The 24,927-nt window shown below is 39.7% G+C and overlaps 1 protein-coding gene across 10 annotated transcripts in view; it reads left to right on the forward strand.

Annotated features, from left to right (window-relative positions):
• The window catches only part of LOC122989260 (epidermal growth factor receptor substrate 15-like 1), a 61,193-nt gene that overhangs the window by 36,173 nt on the left and 93 nt on the right, over positions 1-24,927 (forward strand). For 3 of the 10 annotated variants that reach the window (XM_044362018.1, XM_044362019.1, XM_044362017.1), the window contains 8 exons: positions 127-232; positions 460-510; positions 3,420-3,556; positions 4,840-4,903; positions 7,348-7,493; positions 8,398-8,491; positions 15,065-15,270; positions 19,975-24,927. The exon at positions 19,975-24,927 is cut by the window's right edge and continues 93 nt beyond it. In XM_044362018.1, the coding sequence (XP_044217953.1) occupies positions 127-232; positions 460-510; positions 3,420-3,556; positions 4,840-4,903; positions 7,348-7,493; positions 8,398-8,491; positions 15,065-15,270; positions 19,975-20,121 (951 nt within the window). In that variant the 3' untranslated portion in view covers positions 20,122-24,927. The other 7 variants (XM_044362022.1, XM_044362020.1, XM_044362021.1 and 4 more) reach the window with 7 other exon arrangements.

Below are 24,927 nucleotides of genomic sequence, written 5' to 3' on the forward strand. Positions count from 1 at the left end.
TGCTGCAAAACACCTACTCCTGATAGTTAGAAAAGAAAACACTTTGTTGACGACCACTTGTAAAACACAATAAATTAACAAAATCATCTTCTGTCTTTTTCTTTCCTTGTCTTTTCCCCACCACAGGAGGACCCATTCAAAGTGAAGCCATCTGTGTTCAACAGCCAGCCTCAGGAGCTTCACACTGACCCCTTCCACTCTGAAGACCCCTTCAAAACAGACCCTTTCAAAGGTTCTCATCTTCCTTTTCACTGCCCCCCCTCTATTTATCTGTGATCCTCTTTCTCTTCTCCTCAGGATATTTGTTCTTCTCTTCCTTTACTCTGTTTATCTTATGCTTTCTTTCCTCTGGACAGCTTATTTGTTTCCAGCTTGTGTTTCTCTTTGACTCGTCTATATCTACCTCTTTGTTTTCTTCCTGCTCTTCCCTCTCTGCTTCATTCCTCTCCTGTACTGTAGGTGACCCTTTCCAAAATGACCCTTTTGCAAAGCAGCCATCAGCATCCACAGGTATTTACTTGGGAGAGCGGAACTCAGACATGTTTTCCTTATACCATTGTATATTCTTGTGAGCTTACTGCTACATTAATCACTTTTTGACCAGTATAACAAGCTGACACACACACACAACCCTGACATAATATTGGTTTACTTGGCTTGTTCACACCAGCATTGAATAAGGCAGCATTTTGGATAATGTTTAAATAGTATGTCCAGGACTATCCTCATTTTTGTATCAGCTACACAAAACTTATCGAGAAGACCTTTTTGACACACCAAATTAACAAAACAAAAACTACGAGTACTTACAAATCTCATCTAGTATTAAAGATGATATTGCTAAATGAAGCACTTGTGCATTATTCTTTCCTGCCCTTTGAAAATCAATATATGCAACAGGATATCTTTTTAGTTTTAACCCTTGACTGTATATAAAGATGGACGACACGTCTATGCAAAAGTGAAGCCAAAATATCTCCTTTCCGGGAGCTGCCATCTTGCTTGGAAATTTGAGAGCAGCTGTCACAGCTGTCAATCATGATGTCACACCTCTTTTTTTTTATATAAATCAAATAACAAATTAAAAACAAACTTATCACTGGATATACATCAACATGATGAGAACTACCTAAAAATGACAGAAACCATTTTCGGGGGAAAATGTATTTGACGTGTACTTTGATATCTTTGTTTGTCTCATGTCTCATCTGCTAACATGGAGGGGGGCGGGATTTATGACCTATACTGCAGCCAGCCACCAGGGGGCAATCAAGATATTTTGGCTTCACTTTTGGAGAGCTGTCATGACGTCCATATTTATATACAGTCGATGGTTATAACTCACATGTTTGCGATCATGAAGTAAAGTGATTTATTCCTACAGATAATACAATATTAGTCAATTGAGTTCCTTGTGATCCCATTCTGGTCTACTATAAAAACCCAACAGTACAAATCCAGATTCCTGCTAAATGGTTTCTGAGCCCTGAAGTAACGGTCATACACACATCCATGAGTCGGCTGTGCTCGTAGTGACAGCCTTGTCTTTTGTTGATGATGTGTGAAACAGCAGTGTGTGCAACTGTGACTTCTGTCACACTTCCCTCTTTAGTGATATTGTGGAGTTTCACTTCTCTGCTCGGTACAAGGAGATCAGTGATAGAAATCAGACTTTTCACACAGCAGTGAACCTCACACCCAGATGCTCTCTGTGATCACACAGACTTTCTCAGGCTCATGCCCACTACTCCACAGTATACAGGCCATTATTGCTTGTTTGTTCCATGCCTCGGCTTTGGTTTTTCTAATATGTCGAGCATGCTCTGTAACATTTTTTGAGTTGTTCAGCCACTTGTTAAGTTTTCCTGGTAGTCCAAAGCAAACATCCATCTTAACTGCAAACACTTCATCTAACAGAACATTTCTGTCAGATCTGGCTGGTATCTGATGTGTGAAGGAAAAAGCACCGATATCTGTAACTCTGGCATCTCACCAAGTCCTGGGTTCATGACCTGCAGTGTGCCTCTTACCGTAATCAAACTAGATATTACAGGGAGGTGTGCTCACAGTTGGTTAGTTGAACCACTCAGGCATCATTAATGATGATGGAAAAACCAGTGCAGACTTGCCAAATAACCCTGACACATCCTGTTACTATAGTGCTGCTTACTCCCTGAGCCTAACATTCCAAAAGTTTGTTAATCACCATTCCTTTCCTGAGAATTTTCAGGAAATTACCTCATGTTTATGAACTGTGCTGAAAGTAGGTACATGCTGATACTTCACTCAAAAAATAATACATGCAATATGGTCAAAATGCTGATACACTACTGTGGTGCAGCAGTGAAACAAATTTGACAGATGTCATGATACTTAAATATATATTTTTATAAATCTTCATTCATAAGTGATTGTGCAGTGAAGCTGTTACTAGAATACAATCTTTAATAACTTGCTTAAAAACTGTCTATTGGTGACTTGGTGATTTTTCACAATCCTTGGATGGATCTCAACCCAGAAAAAAATGTTAAGGGCCTCCACACATGATAGTATTTCCATTTCAAGTTACGTCATGGAGAGCTGTCATCTCTTTGGTTGAACATTGAAATGTCACAAACAACGTCAAAATCGAGGTGTAAAAGTGGCGCCCAACACGTGATGTAACACTATTGTGTAGTTCAATAACTTTGTCCCCTCCTTAGAAAAACAATGGCTCAGGGCATTTCAAAGCAAAAAAAGGTGCGTGCACATCAACTCTAGTGGGGTACAAGTGCAGGACATCAACAAAGGAAAAGGAGAGGCTGTCCACACACTGAAATTTGCAAGCTCATCAGTTTTTATGAACGCAACATTTCAACCCACAAGGTCTTCGTCTGTCCAAAACCACCATTGCAAAGCCATTCTGCTACTGGTAATATGTAGAGACCCTTTAATTGGAACTCTGGAAAAGTGACATCTGTCATTTGAAGCTGGAGCACAATCCCTGGTTCTGTTGTCTGGTTAAATCCCCCACCTGTCATAAATCTGTATTTCTGTGATGCTGTTCCCTGACATATGTGCAGAGTTTGTTCTCACACTCATCTGCTGAAGGGGAAAACCTTAAATCAGTTTAACAAGTGCACATATGAGCAAGATTTATGACATCACAACTAGTTTGGAAGCCAGGCATGGTCCAGTATGCAACTTACATAGGTGTGAAGTTTTGAAATGAAAAAATATTTGCATATTCATAGATGGTGGATTTTCCAGTGAGGGAGAAGGAGTGGGTCTCATTTTAAGAGTTTTAATGAGGTAATTGAACTTTATTGTGGAAAGTCCATATAGTATCAAACACAAATAATGATCCCAAGCTGGAAGCAGGGATATTTTTATGTGCCATAAAGATTACAGACTACAGCGATTTATAATTTCTGCTGCAGATCCTTTTGGAGGAGACCCATTCAAAGAGACAGATCCGTTCAAGGCTTCATCAGAGGATTTTTTCAAGAAGACCACAAAGATGGATCCCTTCTCCACACCAGACCCCTTCAGTAAAAGTGCCACATTACCTTCCAAGGTACTTCTTGTTGATTGAAGGCCATGAACATGGAATTTGTTATTCATATCATTTTATAAAATCCCAATAGTGACAGATTTTAAGATGGCTGCTAATTGTTGGTGTACCACACTGCACTGTATACTATATGTCATGGGGTAAGTGGGCCTTCCCTGGAGCCTTGTGTTTTGCAGAGGTCTGACATACAGTGTATAATCTTAATACTCAGTTCTCACTGTTGGCATTTACACTTTGCTGTGAAAAATGTCATGACTTTTTGAGAATGCAGTTTTCCCTGACTTTTTTGAATTTCATATAACTGCTGAGTTTGGATTTGATGTGGTTTGAGCGTCTTGATTTTTGGTAGCATACTGTATGTGAATACAGCAAATTAACTGTTGCAGTTTTCCTCCATTGATTTGATGCTTTTACATTAACTGTGTTCAAAGACCGCAAATGCAGCGATTCCGTGATCACGGCTTCAAATGCATTCACTTTCACCGGTTATTTTAATAGTTATCTTTCCCCTTCATACAGTGATCATAGAAATATGGTTTGCAGAACATTGAACACAAGTGCAGACCCTGAGTACTGAGTACAGATTTCAGATGAGCCCTCTTCTCACAATCAAAATCGATTTTGATTTGTAAACAGAAACAGCAGGTTACCTGGATGCAAAGAGAGTAGGAAAACATCTGTGATGTAGAGGTGTGTGAATGTTAAGTGGGAAAGTCCATGGAGGGACAAGTTCCCCAATTTTATTACAATATCATATTGGACAATGTGAAGTTTCATCAGACTGTAGTGTAGCAACTATCAAACCAATCTAAGAACGCCAATGATGTGTCTTCCTTAAAAAAACAAAGAAATGCAAACTATTTTATCCAAGTGTCTGACATGGGAGAATAATATAATAGGTGTGATGTGGATAAAAATCTATGACCTGGTGTAAATAAACAGACTGACTAAAATATTTAGATTTTATTTTCAGTTTTGTTTAAAAGACTGAAGGTGTGAACTTAGGATTTGATGCTCTGTATTGAAAAAGACGGTTGTTTTTCTTTTTGCCGTCCTGAGTGAGGATTGTTTTGTTGCACTTGTCCTTTTACACACCAGTATGTGATTTTATTTATTGTATGAACAGTTTTGAGAACACCTTTAGGAGCATTTACTGTTTTGCAAATGGAAACACAGTGTTGGTCTTTGTGTGACCTACTCTCAAAACTGTGCTTTTGTTTCTAACAGTGCATCAAAACAATTGAGGAGAAAGTATAACAGGGTGTTTCTTCTTATTCCTCCTGCAGCAAACCAGTCACTTCACAAGTAATGACCCTTTTTCTTCAAGCAACCCAAAACCCAAAGGACCAGGTATGATTTCATTCTGTGTGTGTGTGTGTGTGTGTGAGTGTGTGAGTGAGGTAGAGAGAGACAACGGTGGAGGTTTGTGGGTTGAGCGGTGTGGATTAGCTGTCATAAACGGGTCGGGTGGGTGCAAGTATTAAAAAACCCTGACCAGCACATCACTAGCTTACAGTCTTGCCTCTCTGCCCGTCTCTGCCTTGGATATAATGTCTCCAGACCACAATATCAATGGTGTTAACTATGATAGCAGTCTCAGTTGTAATAATAACCACCAATGATATCCCTGAAACCAAGAAACAGCAAGGAGGTTTGTTCCATCAGTCTGCTCAGCCAAGGGAGAAATAGAGAAACAAAAGATGTGTTGCTTATTTATTGGCCTTTTGTTCATCTGAGGGATTCTCAATTGATTATAATGACTAATTTAGTATCGATGAGGCCAGTTTCTGTTGTCTCAGTGGGTCTGCTCTGCTAGAGTATAAGGCAGTGTTTCCCCTATAGTAGTACAGGCGGACCGCCAGGCCAACGAGTACCCCCGCCAGGCCGAAAAATCATTTTTTTTAATGTCAAAAATAATGCCCAGTATCCATTCATTCGCAAATCAATAGCATTCGGGAGCCTCTGAGCAGCGTTGTTTCGAAACGTGAGTCAACGTCTGTGTCGTTGCCTGGGAAACTGCAGGTAGCCTAACTCCTTCTAAGGAATAGGGCAATGCACAAGCGAGTGAGTGGTTAAGCTAGCATAAAAATGACGATGAATGTGAGCAGTGCAGAGGAAAAGGTTATCATTAAGTTGTCAGTAAATGTACAGTACAGACAACAGTGTGTCAGTTAATAAATGCTGCAGCTTGTCAAGACCCAGAAAAGTCACGTCTGTTGTTGCAAAGGTAAAGGGGTTAGCTCCGAAGTTAGCAACAGTGGGTTAGCCTAGCCTGACAACGCTAAACAGATAAATAGAGAACGAAAATGTGTAGCTGCCTGCTAATTTTTCTTCCAACTAGCATTTAGAAAAAAATATATATGTTAAATACTATGACTATATATAAAATATATTTTTCAACTTTATTTTGATTTGTGTGTTCAGGCAAAAAGAATAGGTTGTTATGCGCAGCTAGTACAGAACAGGGTCTTTTAATGGGTTACATCTTATAGGCACATATAGAGTATGTAATCTATTATCCAATTGTTTTACATATTGATCATTTCGTGATCTTAAGGAAAAGCTCAGTTTCTCCATACAGTGTATTTGGTTGACAATTGCAGTCCAGTTGTTTGATGGGGGGGTTTGCCTGCAGCCATTGTAATGGCTTTCTTGCTCGATGCCAAAAGTATTTTGTTAATTTATACCTTGAGTATGAGTCAATTTTAGAAGAGACATCAATTTGGGTATACTTCTCTCAGGATTTCTCGGAGTGAGCAAAATATTGTCTGCAAACAAGCTTGTCTTGCACTCAACATCACCAATTAAAATCCCACTAATCTTTGCAACACCCTCTTTGATTTCTCGTTTTTTTCTGATCTATTTACCTTTAGCTTCTCTGAGTTTATCCCCTTTCATATTCATGACAGCAATCCTATCAAGTTAAAGCACTTGAATTTGAGGAATTAACCCAAGTGAGTGGGAGAGTGTTCTGTCAGCCTTCCGTTCCTTACACCATGCCAATCACAAGATAAAACTAAAATACATTTTGATAAGTAAGCCACTAAAATAAGAAGGTTACTGAGATGATTTCTCTGCAGGTGAAAGTATGAATTTGATTGATAAAGTTTACTATTTGATTCAGCCTTACCCAAATACCCAAATTTTACAACATCAAAGACATTTTGAGCTCACAAAGCCATGTGTCAAAATGTGTCTTTGATATTACAGGAAAAGCTCACAATCACCTGAAGAGTTTTCAAATCATTTACATATATTAGGAAGAATAAGGGTGCTAGGATGACCCCTGTGGAAGTGACCACCGCTTAACCTCAACATACTGAATATGATTACTTCAGTAACACTTAAAACAGTCAGTGACTAGGTTGTCACTTAATAGCATCCAATTTGTTACATAAACTTAAATGATTAACTGGATCAAATGTCTTTTGAAGGTCAAGACAAGCCACACAGCACCTGCATATAATCTGATATCCATTTAAACTTATTGGTCATTTTCCTCCTCGTCCTTTCCACCTTTTTATGCAAGGGAACATTATTGAAAAGGTTCCACTCTATGATCATTCGGTGGTATTTGATTGCAGTACTGTATTTTATAAGTTCATGTATATCTAATATTTTTGCTTCTCCACATATTAATGAGGTATGGCCTCAAAACATATCATAAATATGTTGTGAGTATGTATAGAGTAGTCTCAACAATCGCTGATCATTTTAAGTAAGCTAGTAATTACAGTCACTTGGTGTCTATGTGCCTGTTGATATAAATTCACGTCATTTCGTGTCATTTTCAGACCTGTTTGGCACGTTGGATCCATTTGGCAGCAGTTCATTTAGCAGCAGCAGTAACAGCTCCGCTGGATTTGCAGACTTCAGCCACATGTCGAAGCCCAGAGACCCTTTTGAAGGCCGGGCCAGCTGGCTGCCAGACTATCAGAAGGTAACAGAGGCCACAACTCATCAAGCCTGGGGTGTGCAGATAGACATATTATCCAGTAGTCTCCCATTAGATACATGGGATATTAAAATGTTTCTTAAAGGAAGGTTCACAGTTTGTGAAGTCTGTCTTAAAACAACAGTGAGGTGCCCACATGAACATTGAAACATGTTTTTCTTGCTGTAATTCCTCCTGTTCATACTGATCCCTTCATAATGCACTTACAATGTAAGTGATGGGGGCCAAAATCCACAGTCCTCCTTCACTGCAAAAATGTATTTAAAAGTTTATCTGAAGCTAATATGAAGCTTCAGCGTCCAAATGAGTCAAATCAAGTAGATATCTTTCAATGTTACAGTCTTTTTAGTGCCAAAGTCCCTCTTTTTGTTACTTTACTTCCTATGCTGCTCAACAGGGAAACACTGTCTGAGGAAACACAAAGAGGGAATTTGATGCTAAAAAGACTGTAAATGTGTCAGATATCCACTTGATATGACTAACTCAGACTGCTGAAGACTCATACAAGCTTCACATCTACTTTTAAATGCTTTTTTGCACCAAATGACTGTATGGACACACTGTGGATTTTGGCTCCATCACTTCCATTGAAAGCACATTTGAAGGATCTTTTAATATCCAGTATGAACAGGAGGAATGATTACAGCGAGGAACCTCTTTCACTGTTCATATGGACACCTGACTGTTGCTTAAAAAAATCTGAGCCTGTCCTTAAACAATATACTATTTGCCTGTTCAGCTCCTCTTTGGTTGCTAGTAGCATACAGACAACTCATGTGAGCCGCTGAGAACCTGGGAACAGCTGACAGCCTGTCAGACAGATGATAGTAAATTGAGTTAATGTTACTGTTCAGTGCTAATAAACCGCAACTTCACTTTTTTTTCCCAGTCGGTGTTTGTGGACGATCCATTCAGCAGGAAGAATGACACACCAGCTCTGCCACCAAAAAAAAGTGTTCCCCCAAGACCCAAACCACCCAGTGGTGAGTGTCACACTGCAGGCTTTAGAGCTGAAAGAGGAGAGTAAAAGACAAGGGAAGGTCACACTGTATACCAGCTTTTTAGGGGTTCCCACAGCCACCCACCCACACACTAATATTTCCCAGTCCTGCAGTGCGTTCACACACTCAGATACAAAGAGGCAGGGAGTCTCCTGTTTCTTACCAGTCTCAAGGTTGTTTGCATTTGTATTGATTGGGCAGACAATTTGTCAAGATCAGTGTGTGTGTGTGTGTTTAGACCATAGACTGTATATAAAGATGGACGTAGCGAGGTGTGACATCACCTGTTGGTTTACATTAGAGCCGGTTTGGAGCCAGGACCTGCAGAGTGTTGCCTTTCACACTCTGGAAACATGCCCTGCTAACTTGGACCCAGGCTAACGCTAGCTTACATGGACACTTGGGCTAATGTTAGCTTCTTTAGCTACATTGCACTAACAGGGCAGGTCAAACATTGCAACAATAGAGCGACTCAGTGCGAGTCCCAGAGCCGGCGAGAGCAGTATGCGAGCTGACTGCTGTTTAAGTGTTAACTGATTAGTGTATTGCACTGACAATCTTCATATCAATAGTCCTGTTCCTTATGAGCAAAATGAGCTATTGTGATTGGTTGTGGCATCTCATTGATCAAGTTGGCTTGTTTCCTGCTCTCCTAAAGTGAAGGAGAAGGTGAAGTGGCTATAAAGATTATTGCCATTTTAAGTAGTTTCCAGTCTTTTTATAGGTTATGCCTAGGGATGCACAATATTGGCTTTTTTGCCGATATGACTCGAGTGACTCCTTTCACATAATACATACTAGTTATTTGAGCTGTTGTTAATATGAATAAAAATCAAAAAACTTTATATTCCTGCAATAAGCTTATTTCTGTTAAGGTTGTACTTTCCTCCAGTGTATATGTCACACATTCAGGTGTGCAGAGACTTTCTTGGAGAAAAAAAAGATTGAAGCTCAGAATAGAAGAACAAAATTTGCTATATTGTCTTTTGTGAATTGCTGTTTTCACAGCGTACAGTTGTAAGCAGTGCTGAAATGTACACTCACCAGCCACTTCATTAGGTACACTTTGCAGTCTAATGCAGTCCAATACAACAGCTCTTCCATAAATTCTATAAAGTTTATACATTTTCAGTTTTTGTTGACATTGTCAGAAAGGTTATAATTCTACTTTATTTTTTATTATTGAGCTTGTAGTGGGTGGTGGTGGTGGTGGTGGTGTACTGGAGTGCATTATATCGAAAACTCTCCCCTTTTGTCCACTCCATCCGTTGCCATACATGAGGGCGGCAAAATATTAGGAACACCATTCAATATTGTTATGGAATTTTCCATCTCTAGGGGTCACAGGTTGGACTAACATCGGGTCAAGACGAAGCCTTGAGGTCACACTGTAATTCTTAATCTCTCCTTCAGTTGTCTGTGATGTTTTGGTGAAAGCAGAAACCTCTCTGCTTCACTAAGCAACACAGATAGGTGGATGACACAGTCAGACTGCTGAAATTACATTCAACGTGACTTAAACTGTTACAGGTAAAGTGCAGGCCCTTGTTTAGAAACTAGTGAACCAATCAGACTAATTTTTCATATTGTAGGCTGATAAAGACCAGGACTGGGACCTTCAGAGGTGAGAACGGAAAGAGACAGCATCGGAGCAGAACACTCTGGTGTCTCTGCTGTTTTGGTTCTCCATTTGGCCGAGTGCTTGCAATAAACAATTTCAGCTTTAAGACATCAAAGTCTCGTGTGTGCCTTTCTCCACTGCTGACCATCGCTCAAAATATCCACAACAAATATAAAATACTCCAGTACACCACCACCCTCTACAACCTCAATCATAAAAATAAAGTAGAATTATCACATTGCTGACAAGATCAACAAAAACTGAAAATGTATAAACTTCCTTAAAGTAGAATAGATGGCAGGGCTGTTGTATTGGATTGCTGTAGATTACACAGGTGTACCTAATGAAGTGGCTAATTAGTATATACTTGCTGCCTACTCTGTAACCAGAGAAATGTTTTTTTCCAATGTAGAGAGCACAGTCTTAAACTCTGCTCTCATCTGTCAACAGGAAAGAATGTCATTGTGGGTACAGAACAGATAAAAGCCTTCTCATGTTTGCCGCGCCACTGCTGTCGCACACTTTATAGCTTATGTTGTTTCTCAATTCAGATGCTCAAGCAGCAGTGGCAAAGAGTGATGTGCACAGTAACTTTGTCATAGCTTTGATATCCTGCAATATTGACAGTAGTGAGTTTTGTCAGTTGTTTGGAAGTTTGCATGTCTCATATTAATCAGATGGTGTGTGATACAGAACCAGTATTAATTCACTGTCACACCAGTGGATTTTCTTCACAAGTGATCTTCATTATCAGAAAATCTATGAGAATGTTGAATCAAGGCCTCAGTGCTGCACTATCACATTAGGTGTTAGTCACGCAGTGCATATAGTACGTCTTTTCCCATGGATTCTCTATGTAACTTTTTTTCTGTCTCTTCAGACAGGGTGGCTAACACTTCTCTTATCAAGTACACAGTTCTTATTCTTGTTTTGCTGCAGAGGATATGTCTGAAGAAAAAACCTGCCAAACTCTTCATGTTTATATTGGAAGGTGCTTATGCTCTCATGAACTGGCAGTACATTAAATCACTTCTGTATTGTAGCAATCAAAATACAGAAAGATGAACTGCTGCTTTTTAGTACAAACTGAAGAGGTAGCTACTTGCTGGATTCATGAAGAGGACACTTCCATTTTGCATAAAGCCTTAAATATACTTCTATGCAATATGCTTTGCACATTGGTGGATTCTGATTTTAATTAGTTTGTGTGTGTGTGTGCATGCGCGCTTGTATTGCTATCTTTGTGAGGATCAATTTGAGTTTTAGACCTTGGGACACTGGGTGTGGACATTTTGACTGGTCCTGGCTTTGGTACACACTTTCATAGTGCTGTTTGAGGGTTAAGACTTTGGTTAGAATTTGGTCAAGGATAGGGTTGGAAAAGGGAATTTAGTTGTGATGGTTAAGGTTAGGGTGAGGGGATGCTTTGTAATGCATTGTAATGTAAAGTACAATTAGTTTTTACTTGCCATATAGAAAACAATAGACTACACTAGAGTGCAGATGTTTTCAGATGTATCTGCCGATCTATGTGATGTAATGTTAATCTGAGCAGTTAAGAGTAGTATCAAATTCACTTCATCTGGATGTACAGGAAATGAACCTATTTCAGCCCCACCCCAGTGATAACAGACATCCCTCTCTGCTCCTCCACTGTTTGTTTGACACAGAGGAGCACAGATATCTGATGTGCAATTGACACTGTCGATTGACGTGTTCATCAGTGGACAAGGTATCCGAACATGTGCCTTCCAACACCAACACTGTGTCCCAGTTTCATGCTACTTGCTAATTATATAAAGTATGTGCCATACACTCATTACCACAACATTCTGTTTTTGCAGTAAGTAAACAAGAAATCAATGTACTTAACTGTTATAAGCAATATAACACATGTGCCAATCAAATGTCACAAAGATATTCCAGCTGTAAATAGTTTTTTTCATGTCAGGCATTGCATTGTGGGACAATAGTGTACATCAACAGTTAACTCAAAAACAAAGCTGCACACTGAGTCTTTTAAGTATACTTGATTATGTAACTAACAGACTGCAAAACTAGTCAGATTAAGATTGAACTGTGGAATTTGGACACAGCTCAAGAAAGATATGTAATGCTGCAAACTGTGAGAGTTCAATATGTTCAGGAAGGATGTGTTGGCAACAAGTATTTTTTTTTGAACAGCACGGCCCTGTCCTTTGGGGCTTGGTTACCCAGAATCCCCCTCTCTGTGTTTCAGCCTAAACTTTGGCCACACTTGCTTACTTGTTACACGATCCCACCAGCATGCTGACTCAACTGTTGTAGAAGGGAACTAGAGAGAAGTCTGCTACTACTTTGATGCCGGTCTTTTTCATTTGTTCAAGAAACAGTCATAGTCCAGGAGCTGTCAGTGAGGCTCATCTCCACCGCTGACTCTGCAATAACATCCAAGTCTAAACTTCACATTCATGCGCCGATGATGTTTGTGTAGATTTTATATTATGATTCTTAACCAACTGCTTCTCTAAAGTTCGTGTGTAGGCACATGTGAAGGTGATGTTGTAAGAGCGATGATGTGTGGTTTGCTTGGCCTGTTGTTTGCAGACACACCCTAACTCGCTTCCTCTCTTCCCTTTATGTGTGTGTGTGTACGTGTATGTGTTTACGAGGGTGAGCGGTTCAAAGAAGGTCAGGCTGCAGGCTGTATGCAGTGGGTGAATGCCAGCATTGTTTCCAGATCCTTCCTCCCCATATATTTAATTTAGTTTCTTTATATTTTATATTTTACTCTCCTTCACACATACTTGTCACTCACACACATACACACTCTGTCACTTTCCATCATCACCTGATTAGGTGTGAATGGGGTATATCTAGATATATATACATATATATATATATATAAGAAAAGGCAAAACTGCACCGACAGTGCTGCAAATAAACAGACATAATTGAGGGCACCTTGCTGGAGCTGTATTTGTTTTTAGCAAATTAAATTCTGCATGCTGCATGTCCAATTCTGTGGCAGACATTAAAATTAGATGGCACTAATGTAGTGGATTATTTTAAAACAGGGTGGAGCTCATGATTGTGGTTTCTCGAGTGTGTGTTTGTGTGTGTGTGTGTGTGTGTGTGTGTGTGTGTGTGTGTGTGTGTGTGTGTGTGTGTGTGTGTGTGTGTGTGTGTGTGTGTGTGTGTGTGTGTTTGTGCAGTTTACTGAAAGAGGAAAAAACTGATTGGCAAGCATGCAGCTTTGCTCAGCGTTGAGTGTGAAATAAACTGCTCACCCTGATCAGTGGGGGTATCTTTGTAATAGGACTAAATGCGTATGTGTATGACAACGGTTTGACTGTCCTGTGGTTTAACACCTACACAAGCAAAATTATGTCTTAACTTTCCCACGATTCTCGGGCAGGCCCAGTATCAACTCCCTGTTGATAACAGAAACTGCCATCTCCTGCTCATGTAATGATGGTCATGTATTTCTACAGCCTCACTAAGTCTGTTAAACAGGGATTTTTAATTGAAGATTGAAATTTATAGTTATTTCAAGTACTGAACAGTTTTGGCAAACAAACAGTGTATTTTACAGTCTGCATGTGTGAATTTAAGGCTCTTATAAGAGAGTCTATAAGAGAGTCTTAGAAGAGTTTTAGCTTCTTTGCAGCAACAACTTCAACATGCGTTCTCTGTTTCATATCATTGAATGTTGAAATCTTTTGGCAACCAGACATTTGAAGACTTCACTTTGGAATATGGGAAATTGTGACAAAATAATCTTAACTAAAGGTCCACTTGCTAGCTTTTTCCAAGACTTTCACCTTCATCTGACGGTCCTCATAGTAAATTGAATAGTTGATTAAGTTGCCATGGAGTTGGCTCAGGTGTCTATCTAGTGGACCTTGAGTTGTCAGACTATTATTGCCAGGGTCAAAGATGAACTTTCTCACTCAAGCTGTATCTCTAGTTTTTCAGTATTTATTACTAGTTGCTTTAGTGTTGTTATTTTCTATAAAATATAGCAGTGTTGAATCCATTCAGTCTATTTGTGTAGTTGGTAAGTTGGTGAACCAACAGTTGGTAATGTGGGCAGACACCCAACCAAGTGATTTACGAGGAAACCGTTGAGAATGGTTCCATGGGTTAAGGGTTATCACTTTTGGTTTTGGTCCTTTTGGGTGTTGTCTCTTGCTGTATGTTTTTTCCTACACCCTGCCAGCTGTTTTTATATATTTCCTTTCTCAGGAGGATGTAGCACTGTATGTGATAACTTAAAGTAAAGATTTGTGTCGATATGAGTTGTTTTGGTGTGCCGCGTGTGGAGATGAAACTCGTGTGGCTTTCAAAAGTTGTTAAGTGTCTTTGATGTGCCAACCGAGGTGAAGTAGGGCGTGGGTAGGACTATGAGAACCAGAGAATTTAGAGTTACTATGTTAATCCAGAACAGATCACAGCAGACCCTGTCTTATCAACATACAACCTAAGTTCATTTAGGTGAGAATTACTCATGTGAGCTGCAGTGATGAGTCATTGTATCTTTCAGATATGTCTATTTACATCTTCCTCCCAAGATTCGTGAGAAGCATGAGATATGTCTGTTTTTCTTCTTCTTTTTTCTCTCCTTTTTTGCTTCTCTCAACATTTGTTTACTACAAAGCAGATTGCTATCCCAGAAGCACCTTTTCTGTGTGCCCTGTTCTCTTCAATGATCTTTTCAAAGAATGCTGTAGCATTTCAAGTTTTAGCCTCATTTCTACTTTGCAGTCACTTGTCAAATTGTTGTCACATGTCAAAGTCATGTCAGTGGTGTGAACAGGTTGTCTGTGCCTCTTTTTTAGCTAGCAAGCATTATTAGGATGGTGGAAAAATATAGAAAATGATATACTATGAAATGATATGGTAAAGAAAACTCTCTTCCTTGTGATGATGTTTACCTCTTTTTATGTCTTCAGGTAAGAGTACGCCAGTGAGCATGTCTTGCACGGCTGACCCTTCCAAACCATGTGACCCCTTCCAGCCGTTTGGTGGTGACGCCATCGACCCGTTTCAGAGTAAAAAGGGCCTGGGAGACCCATTCAGTGGCAAAGACCCTTTCGCTCCATCAGCATCAAGTAAAGCCCCTAAAGACTCTACCTCAGGTTTTGCAGACTTCAGTTCTGTAAGTTGAGATGGGTGATACTGTTTAACTTTCCGTGTCTAGACCAAGCGACACAGCTCTTTACAGACACCAGCACAGTCACTAGTTTAAGTTCTAGTTATTTTGAGTACATTACAAGGTCACTACTAAAGACTGATGAGGCATAGAATTTATCTGAGATCTAAAAAAAAGTAGTTGAGACATCTCAGTTGTTACTATGTGTGAAAACAAGGAAAGACCTCACATGTTTTTGGGGTTGATTTTACAACAGTGATACTATTATTGTTATTAACATGTGATCTGTATCTGGATTGGTAAAAAAAAGGCATGTTTGTTGCTTTTTGACAAGTATGACTGCTCTGCCTACTTCATTGGCATATTGAGAATGCTTATTAATATTAGGCCTGTGATCAGGTGTCGTTATCTAGATAACGTATTCAGATACAGATTGCATGTTAATAGCAGGTGGAAACGGGGCGGTTGTGGCTGGCTGATGAACGAGGTAGTGCTTTAACAGCAGCACATGATGTAAAAGTCCACACCAAGTCCATAGATGTTGCCCAGACAACCCATAAAAATCTCTACACAGAGGCAGCATAGGTTATGTCTTCTGTCCTATTAGGGCTGGGAAAATAATGTAGCTTTTTGAAATCATATCGTGGCAGATAATATCAGTGTACATCATTCTGTCGCCTAAATTAATGATCACAATCCAATTTTGATAAGCCACTAAAAAAATGACCTCATGAGTTTTTTGTACTACATAAGTGTTTTGTAATACAAAACAGTGGAACACAGTTCATTGCATTGAGTATCAATTTGATATCTATTTGATATCATTTTATAGCAATACTAGAAAAACATTCTTATTAATATTGTGATATCCTATCACCCAGTCTATGGCAGTAAGATGTTCCCAAATTTATGACAAAACACTAGTAATTAACGTCAGAAAAAAGCTCTATTAGAATAGAGTAAGATAACAAGGCCTGTGTGCAGTCATCTATGGTAGGATAGCACACAGCTAATGTAGCCTGTCCACTTTCTGCTTCAGATTCTCTGTTGCAGCTCATTCTAACCATCTCTGTTCTCCATGTTAACAGGCTTCTCTGTTTGTTAATAACACTCAGAAATGCTCCATCACAGTTCAAAAATACAACCAACCAACACTTCCAATGCTCACCTATTAATGTGCTGTATCTAGTTTGTTTAGAATAGAATAAAATATACTGTCATGTCCCTGTAGAGACATTTGCTTGGGCTCTGGTCACAGCTATGCAATGCCACCAGAAGCAGAGGAGCAAAGAGCTTTAAATGATCTGTACACAAACTTTAATTTCAACTCACAGTTTGTGCTTTCAGGGAGAGTTTTCTACTAGAACCACCGTATATCTTGACAAACAGTAGCCGGGCAACTGTGTGCAGTTTCCTGGAGTCTTGTTATCACAGTGAGGTTGAGATCAAAACCAGAAGCTGTGCTCACTGACTGTATCTGGTAACCTGCAATGTTGCTGGAGATGCTCCCATTGTTGTGAGAACAATGACAGTTTATATCTTAAGTTCAGCCTAAAGAAGTGAAGGGTATTTACAGGACAACCATTTATGTAGTTGTTATGTTATTTATTCAATCATCTTATGAGCCCATTTTTAATGAGAAGTAAATCCGACTTCAGCTAACCCCCAGAACTGCTGTGACACAACATTTGAACCCACTTTAGAACTTGCAACGTGGTATTAAAGTTGTGTAGGCTGCAGAGAAGAGGATAGTTTCATTATTACTGCATTCTCCTTATAGGTCAGGAAAGGGTATCGGCCCTTTTTGTGGTTTGTTTGTTTTGGCAAGAAGATTATAATGAGATTGTCAGAGTTTCCCCGTACTTTCACAGAGGCTGAGGGCTAATACCAGCAGTAGGTTGGCATGATGCTCAAAGTCAAGACTAGCTGTGAGTGCACAAGTGAAAACGAACACAAGCCTGTTGTAACCCTTAAGCAAATAACCATGGGGACTCACACTAATTCCTCACATAATGACAAAACACTGTGCATTTCACATTCAGGCATGCAGAGAAGCACTTTTAAGGTAGATAAGCGCTACTTTGTTAGCCGAGAATAATGCTACCAGCTAATTGGCCGACTGGTGCTTGTCAGTTCAAATTCTAGTTAGGTACCCACCTGAAAGATGTCAGTGTTGAAAGGTTCTATTATGAGACATAGCAGTATCACTACTCAACTCACAGCTGTTGAGTCTGTCTGCCCTGCGTGTCCTTGCTCTGTGTGTGTGTGTGTGTGTGTGTGTGTGTGTGTGTGCGTGTGTGCTACTCTGTTCACCATTTACTTTGTTGTCAGTAGTTGGTTAGTGCATTCTATCTGTTCTTTCTTGCTGTGCTTGTCTTTATCTTACAGTGTTAGTTTTGCTTTTTCTCACCTCTCTCAAGCATTCCTCCACTTGTCTTTATTCCATAACCTGACACCCTCTCTAAGGATTCTGCTTCACCATCTGGGGTCCTGTTGACAAAGTATCTCATCTTACCATTCCAAGTCCTCCAGGATGGTGCTACATGTTCCTAGCTAAGAGTTTCCTCTTCAGATGGAGATAGAGATAGAGATAAATCTTTGATGAAGTAATTCTACATATGGCACCGTTTTTAAGTCTGACTGGATCCTTGTTAACTCACCTACCATCAAAATATGCTTTTAAAAGTTCATTATCGTATTTTTCAAAGACACTGATATGATGAGGGGCATTACCTGCAGCAGCACACTGATTGTGAGTAGAGCTGCAAAGACGATTGCCAAGGATAGAAAGTAAAGGTGCAGCTACATTTTTAAGCAAACGTGTTTTATCTGGTTTTTCTTTGTTATACATGACAGTAAACTGAATATCTTTGGTTTTTAGACTGTTGGTTGGACAAAATAAAGACACTTTGACACTGGAAAATTATAACAGGCACAATCCACACATTTATCAATAATGAAAATAATCATTAGTTGCTGCCCTAATTGTGCCCCTGTGGCTCAGGAGTTCTAAGGACTACTCCCAGCTTTTGTCAGACTTTGTTGAGCTGGTTTTCGAAATGCTTTGTGAATTACTCTTAGACCATTTACTCTCATTCTGTGTGTCACATCATCATCATGTCACATGTAGAAGCCCATGTTTAGCTGCATTTTCCTTTAGTTCTAACTGTTGCTTGTTTCCATTTGAAGGGATTCACTGACAGAAATGTTGTACCACAGTTCATTTGTTTTACCTATGGCACTTACTGGCAACAAGTGTCTATATGAACTTGAATAGCTTATTAGCATTGTGAGAATTCCTGATTAACACCAATTAACACTACTAGTAGTGTTGAAGCCAGTTGAATCACTTGAATCTCAATTTAAAAAAAAATGCTAACAAGTAGCTAAAGACAATTAGTAGAGACAGGCTTCCACAATGGACTGAACAGAAACTCTGCAGGTATCCCTTTAAAATGTCTGTGTGCTGTGATGTGATGTCCTGTAAACTAGCCTAGATCCACTGAGATAAGGGATTTCTGCTTTATAACTTGTCTGTTCTGTAATCCACTTCTCTGACAGGACCTGACAAAGTCAAGGTAAGCGTTTGAACACAATGAAATTCACACAATTTGACAATTAGGTAGTGTTAGCCAAATGATGATAGTTAATGACTATAAATAGGTCTTACATCATGTGTTGCTGAAAATGGAAAATAGATTATTTTGTCAAACTTATTAAAAGTTTGCACTTGTGATCAATGAAGTTGTATTAAGATTCCAGTGTTTCCCCTAGGTTGAGTGGTTTTGGCCTGGGGGGGTTGGGATTAGCAGCCACACATTTCTTCGTTCTCTATTTCTCTGTTTAGTGTTGTCAGGTTAGGCTAACCCATTGTTGCTAACCCCCAAGCTGCAGCATTTATTAACTGACACACTGTAGTCTGTACTGTAAGAAAGACGAGAGAAAGAGAGAGAGAGCAGCAGTGGTCGAGCGAGCTAGAGAGTGAACGAAGTAGAGGGAGCGCTGGTAGTGAGAATTGCCGATGAATCAGATCAAAAAACGTTATTTTCTGATTGTTTCACAGCGGTTACGTTCCGGAGGTCAAATAAACACACCAACAACCGCCCGCACACCTCCGCTCGACCCTGCAGCTGAACGCTGCACCACCTGATTTGGTCTGAATACGGTCTTACTGTTAAACTTTTCCTCTGCTCTGCTCACATTCACCGTCACTTTGCTCTCTCGCTTAACCACTCACTCGCTTACATACTGCCCTATTCCTTACGCTACCTGCAGTTTCCCAGGCAACGACACAGACGTTGACTCATGTTTGGAAACAGCGCTGCTCAGAGGCTCCCGAACGCTATTGATTTCTGAATGAATGGATATTTGGCTTTATTTTTGCTATTTAAAAAAATATCTTTTGGCCGGGCGGCCCACCAGGCTTGTACTATTATAGGGGAAACACTGGATTCTGAGCGACTGTAAGCAAATCTCATTATGTATTGTTCCATCCTTTTGTGAAAATCAATTAACAAAAATCCATGACTTAATGTCAGTTCTTTGAAACTCACTGCTGTTCTCACCGTGCTGCCCATGGTTTCATTTGAACAAAGCCATATAAACATTTGCATGACAAAGACCTCTGTCTGAATGACAAAAAGCTATTACTGTAACAGATATTGTTACATATTTCATGTCTGGTAAGGGCCTCTCTCTGTCTCTCTCTAGTTTGGGAATGAGGCTCAGCAATTGGAGTGGGCTAAGCGAGAGAGTGAACGAGCAGAGCGTGAGCGGCTGAAGAGGCTCAGACAGCAAGAGCAGGAAGACCTGGAGCTGGCCATCGCCCTTAGTAAGGCAGAGATGTCCAACGCATGACGTGGAACCTTCATCATCCCCCCAACACACCCCCCCACAACCACTCATACATGCAGCACATAAATAGGCCAACATGCAGACTGACATCTAAATACACAAAGCACATAACTGGACTAACTTCCTAGTGTTCACACAAACTGTGGTCCCCCCCCCCCCCCCCCCCCCCCCCCCACACACACACACACACACACACACAGGACCCCACACAATCACACAATCGTTGAATGGAGCAGAAAGAAAAAAGGACTTCCAGGCATGTCTGACAGCCCTGCATTTAATAAACAAGACAACAAAGCTGTGGGCCTCATCACACAAACACACATCACACAACTCCCCTGCTGACATGAACAGACAGAAAAGTGAAGGAGGAAGAAGGAGAGGAGGAGGAGGAGGAGGAGGCAAGAGGCCTTGATGGAAACAAACAGATGCACTGTGTATGCACTATAGTGGCTGGACAGTAATGTAATGTAATGATCCATTCACTGGACTGAGCAGACTAGCAGACCATTGCTGACAGAAAAGCCTTGACAGTTTGCATATGAGTTGTTGTTTTTCTTCTCCAGCTTCACTCACAATGTGAGGAAAATGGGTAATAGTGGTATCATAGTGAAACTGTTGCTATCAGTAACTAAGGAGCTATTTTCCTTCCATTGTAACTAGCAGCAGTGGAGAAAAATAACACTATAATTCAAACTGCTAAGGTATTTCTTAAAAGGTTTAAAAGATTTTTTTCTGATATTAAATAGAAGTGACATGGTTAAATCATTGAGCTGCTGATGGTATAGACCGTCAGTATGAAAATGCTAGAGAATGAAGTGTTATGTATTTGGGTATAGACAGAGAGGAGTGGCTTTGACACTCCTCAGGATTGAGACTTTTCAATCCACAGTTTCTCTCAGTTTTCATTGAAAATATTGTCACCAACCCAACCCACTCAATTGACAAGTGAAAAGGTTGATATCAGTTGAGTTTTTTCACCTCTGCTGGAGGCTAACTATTTCCTCCTGATCTTTGCTAAGCTAGGCCAAACTCAGACTGAGCGCACAGAGCACAGCACAATGGATGTCAGTCTTCTCATCTGAATCTGGGTAAGATGAAGCCTACTTCCCAAAATGTCATTTTTCCTTTTAATTTTATACCACACCAGGGTCTACCATGAGGTCGGAGAATTTAACCTTGAATATAGACAAGGCTGGATTACCAACCAGGCAAAGCGGGCAACTCAGAGACCCTCAGGGAGCCTGAAGGCTCCAAATTCACTGTGTGGCACTTAGATGTGTAGTTTGTGGTTATTTGATTGATCACAGATTTGTTTGGGAAAGTGGTGTGCACCACTGAAGCACAATGTAAACTGAAATGATAAGAGCCTCAGGATGCTCCTTGCATCATCACCTGTTCTTGAGAGCCTGTGCTGTGGAAGGGCCCTGAGTTAAAATGGGTATTCCAGTGATTTAGTCCATGTCTCTCAAACTCCATACCTCGAGTTTGTAATGCAGGTTTTCTGTTATAAATTTATAGTCTCCAAGCCCAAGCTGGGATGCCACTATGACATCATTGGAAGTTATTTTCTCAGACCTGATAAAGCTCCTCCAGAGTGACAGAGGAGCAGCTGAGCAGTACTTCCCGTGATGTGTAAACTGATTTTGAAAAGTGAAATGGGGATGTCCCTTTAAGGCCAATATTATATGTTTATATTGTATTGTGGTGCGTAATGATAAATAAATCTGTTCTTAATCAAATAACTACAAACTAATACTAATTACTAACTAGTATATACATAATGCACAGAGTGGGAGAAAAAAGGGAGGGGGGTTACCGCCTACAGCTTTTTTTTTTTTTTCCTCTCCCTTGTTTAAGATAGCCACACTTCTCTGGCTCAGACGCTCCTCCTGTGTTAAACAAAAGTTGTAACCAACACTAGTGGGATATTTCACTGTTACTTGTCACATCATAGGAGGAAAAAAAAAAAAACACCTGCTCCTCAGCTGCTTTCAAAAAAAGTTCATGAAGATCCACTGGTTCCCCGTAATGTGACAAGTACCTGACAAATGAAAATAACACTTTCAAATGCCAACATATTCTTTGGAGTGACAGTAACAAATTGTACAGATATATTTTCTTTGTCCTTGAGTGTGAGATTGTACTGTGTAGAGTTTGCAGTGATGACCTGCAGTACTCTCTCTCCCTCTGTCCAGTGTATATAGATAAATGGAGCTAACTCTGCCTCTTCTCGACAGCAGTACTTTGATCCCGATGCTGTGATGTCACGTCACATTCAACAAATGAAAGGCAAGATGAGGGAATTAATTTTTCTACATTTGACCTTGTTTTCTTTTTATAGAGAAATGATTTTAACACAGTTTTTATTTCATGAGCTGGTTGTTTTTATTATTTTGACATATTTTTTTTTGTTTTAAAAGAACATCCAAATGACTGTAGTGGTTGTGTGCTATAATTTGTAGTTCAGTTTTAGTCACTGCAGTGCTCTACAGACCAGTAAAGCACAAGCTGCAGAGTGATGGCAAAGGCTTTGAACTAGCTGAAATCAGGTGTCATTAGGCTGGAAACTGGAAATATGTGGAAAAAGTGCTATTTCTGATGTGTCATAGTTAAATGTTCTAACATGGACTTAACCACTCACCTTGTTTTTATATGAGTTATCCCTTTTACTTGAAGTGGTGACTGATGTTTGAAAGAAACAGACTGAAGTTGTCTCAGGAGTTTGATTTCATCTGGACTTTTAAAACAGAACAGATTCTGCTGGACTTATTTTCTGAAGATTTTCTCTTTCACTCAGAGCCCCTCTGTTGTAGTTTCAAATGTCACCTTGTGTTTTATATATGCGAGTCTGTATTCTGTGTGTGGCCAATCGTGTGCTTCAGCCGGTGTTTTGCCACGTGCATGCCCTGCGGTCAGACTCTACTCACAGCCCATATGTTCTCCTGACTGTTACTTTAAGGGATACCATGTCATTTTTAGTGTCTCATTTTTTATTAGAGTAACTTGATAATCATGGGGAGAAAACAGTCTTTCACTTGGTTCAATTACAGATAGCTTGGTGACATTGTTGGTGTTCATTATTGAGACCAGATGTAACCACTAGCAGTCATACGACATAATACAGTGCTGCATGGCTTTCTGATAGAACTCAAACATCTCAGGCGTTCATTACATTTGTTACAGAAAGAATCTTGAAAAATAAAAGATATATAAATTTAAAAAAAAAATATGTCAGGGGGTGTAAAGCAACATAAAACATGACTTTGTAATGTCAGAGATGGCACAGGATGTCTTCTTTGTTCACCAACAGGATTCTGCTCAACACAAGTGTGCTCAGTGCTGCCACTGCTTGAAGATAAACCAATTAGACTATTGTTTTGATTCAGTCATTTTGCTGTAATATAGCTTCCAGGCACCAGTGGTAGCTCTGTGCACTGCTGCTCAGCAGACTCCTGTTGGTGAATGAAGAGCAAATCCTGCATCGTAATTTATTTGTTTGACTTTAAAGTAAATAACCTGTCTTTGTTGCAGTGCATCATGTTTTTTTCTTTCTTTACACCCGCCTGATGCACTTTATTATGCCTGAAATGTCGCTAAGTATGAGGGAAGTTTATATTTTCAACTTTCTCACCAACAAATTTTATTGACATCTAATTGACTGAAATGTCTCGGTTCCATCAGATATCCATCCAGGAGTGTGATATGTGGTATGGCCTTCCTGGATCAGGGCTAGGTCTGTAAAATGCTAACAAGCTGTTTGTTGGGTACAACTCCAGGACAACAAAGTTCTTTTAATCCTATAATTGGACAAAAACATTGTGATGAACAATAATTTGTAATTACTATTATAGTAGATAGAAGGCTTTGACTTGACACGTACTATGAGGTGACCTTGCGTTGTTTAGTACTACACATTTGCTTGTCCAGTCATCACATTGAACTCTGATGATGGTACTGAAGAGGTCAACAACATGACTATGGAACAACTTTTTTTTACCAAGATATACCTGAGTGGAACTCTGTTGTTGGGGGTAAAAATGCTAAAAAAAAAAAAAAAAAAAAAAATCCTTGTAATGTGAATTCCCCCAAACCAGACAGAACAGCTCAAGTTAAAGTTGATGTGCAGCCACTGATTCTGCCAGATAGATATGTGAACTGCCTCTCCCTGCCATTTTTTTTTTTTTTTTGTCTTGTTTACATATCATGAATATTTACTATGGTGTAGCTGTTACAAACTGTGTTCATGTAGGAGAGGAGTGTCCCTGGTACATAGTGAGCTTCTCCCTCTAAGCTGTACATGGCTGACACCTCCTGAAGAGTTTCCATATACTTCTGGGTCATAAAACTTATTGGCATTGTGAATCTTCAAACCATGTTCCTGTCACACTGAGGGGAAAATGTTCCAACAGTATATGAGGAACTTTAGATCTGTTTGCTTTCTTTGTTTAAACCAAAGAGTGCTGCTAGCCACCAGCTCACAAGCTAGCTTGTTTCTATTAGTTTTAATAAGGAATGCCAACACTGTTAACATTGCTAAAAAGGTATTTTAGTTTAGCGCAAGTGTCACTCACATGATAAAGCTGGTGTCATTCAATATTTTTTATTGACAACAAATTCCATGAGGAGACTAAAATCAGCTCGTCTCAAAATACTTTCCATCTTCCCTGCCCGATCAAAAAAACTCAAAGGAATTTCTTAAAACAGCTATTCACTGAAGCTTTTACAAGATTACATAACATGTTGCTTGCTAACAGCTAGCTTGTTTCCAGTTATTTATCTGTTTTAGCGTTGGAATGCAAACATCAC

Source organism: Thunnus albacares, chromosome 9, assembly GCF_914725855.1.
Source record: "Thunnus albacares chromosome 9, fThuAlb1.1, whole genome shotgun sequence".
NCBI classification, from domain to species: domain Eukaryota; kingdom Metazoa; phylum Chordata; class Actinopteri; order Scombriformes; family Scombridae; genus Thunnus; species Thunnus albacares.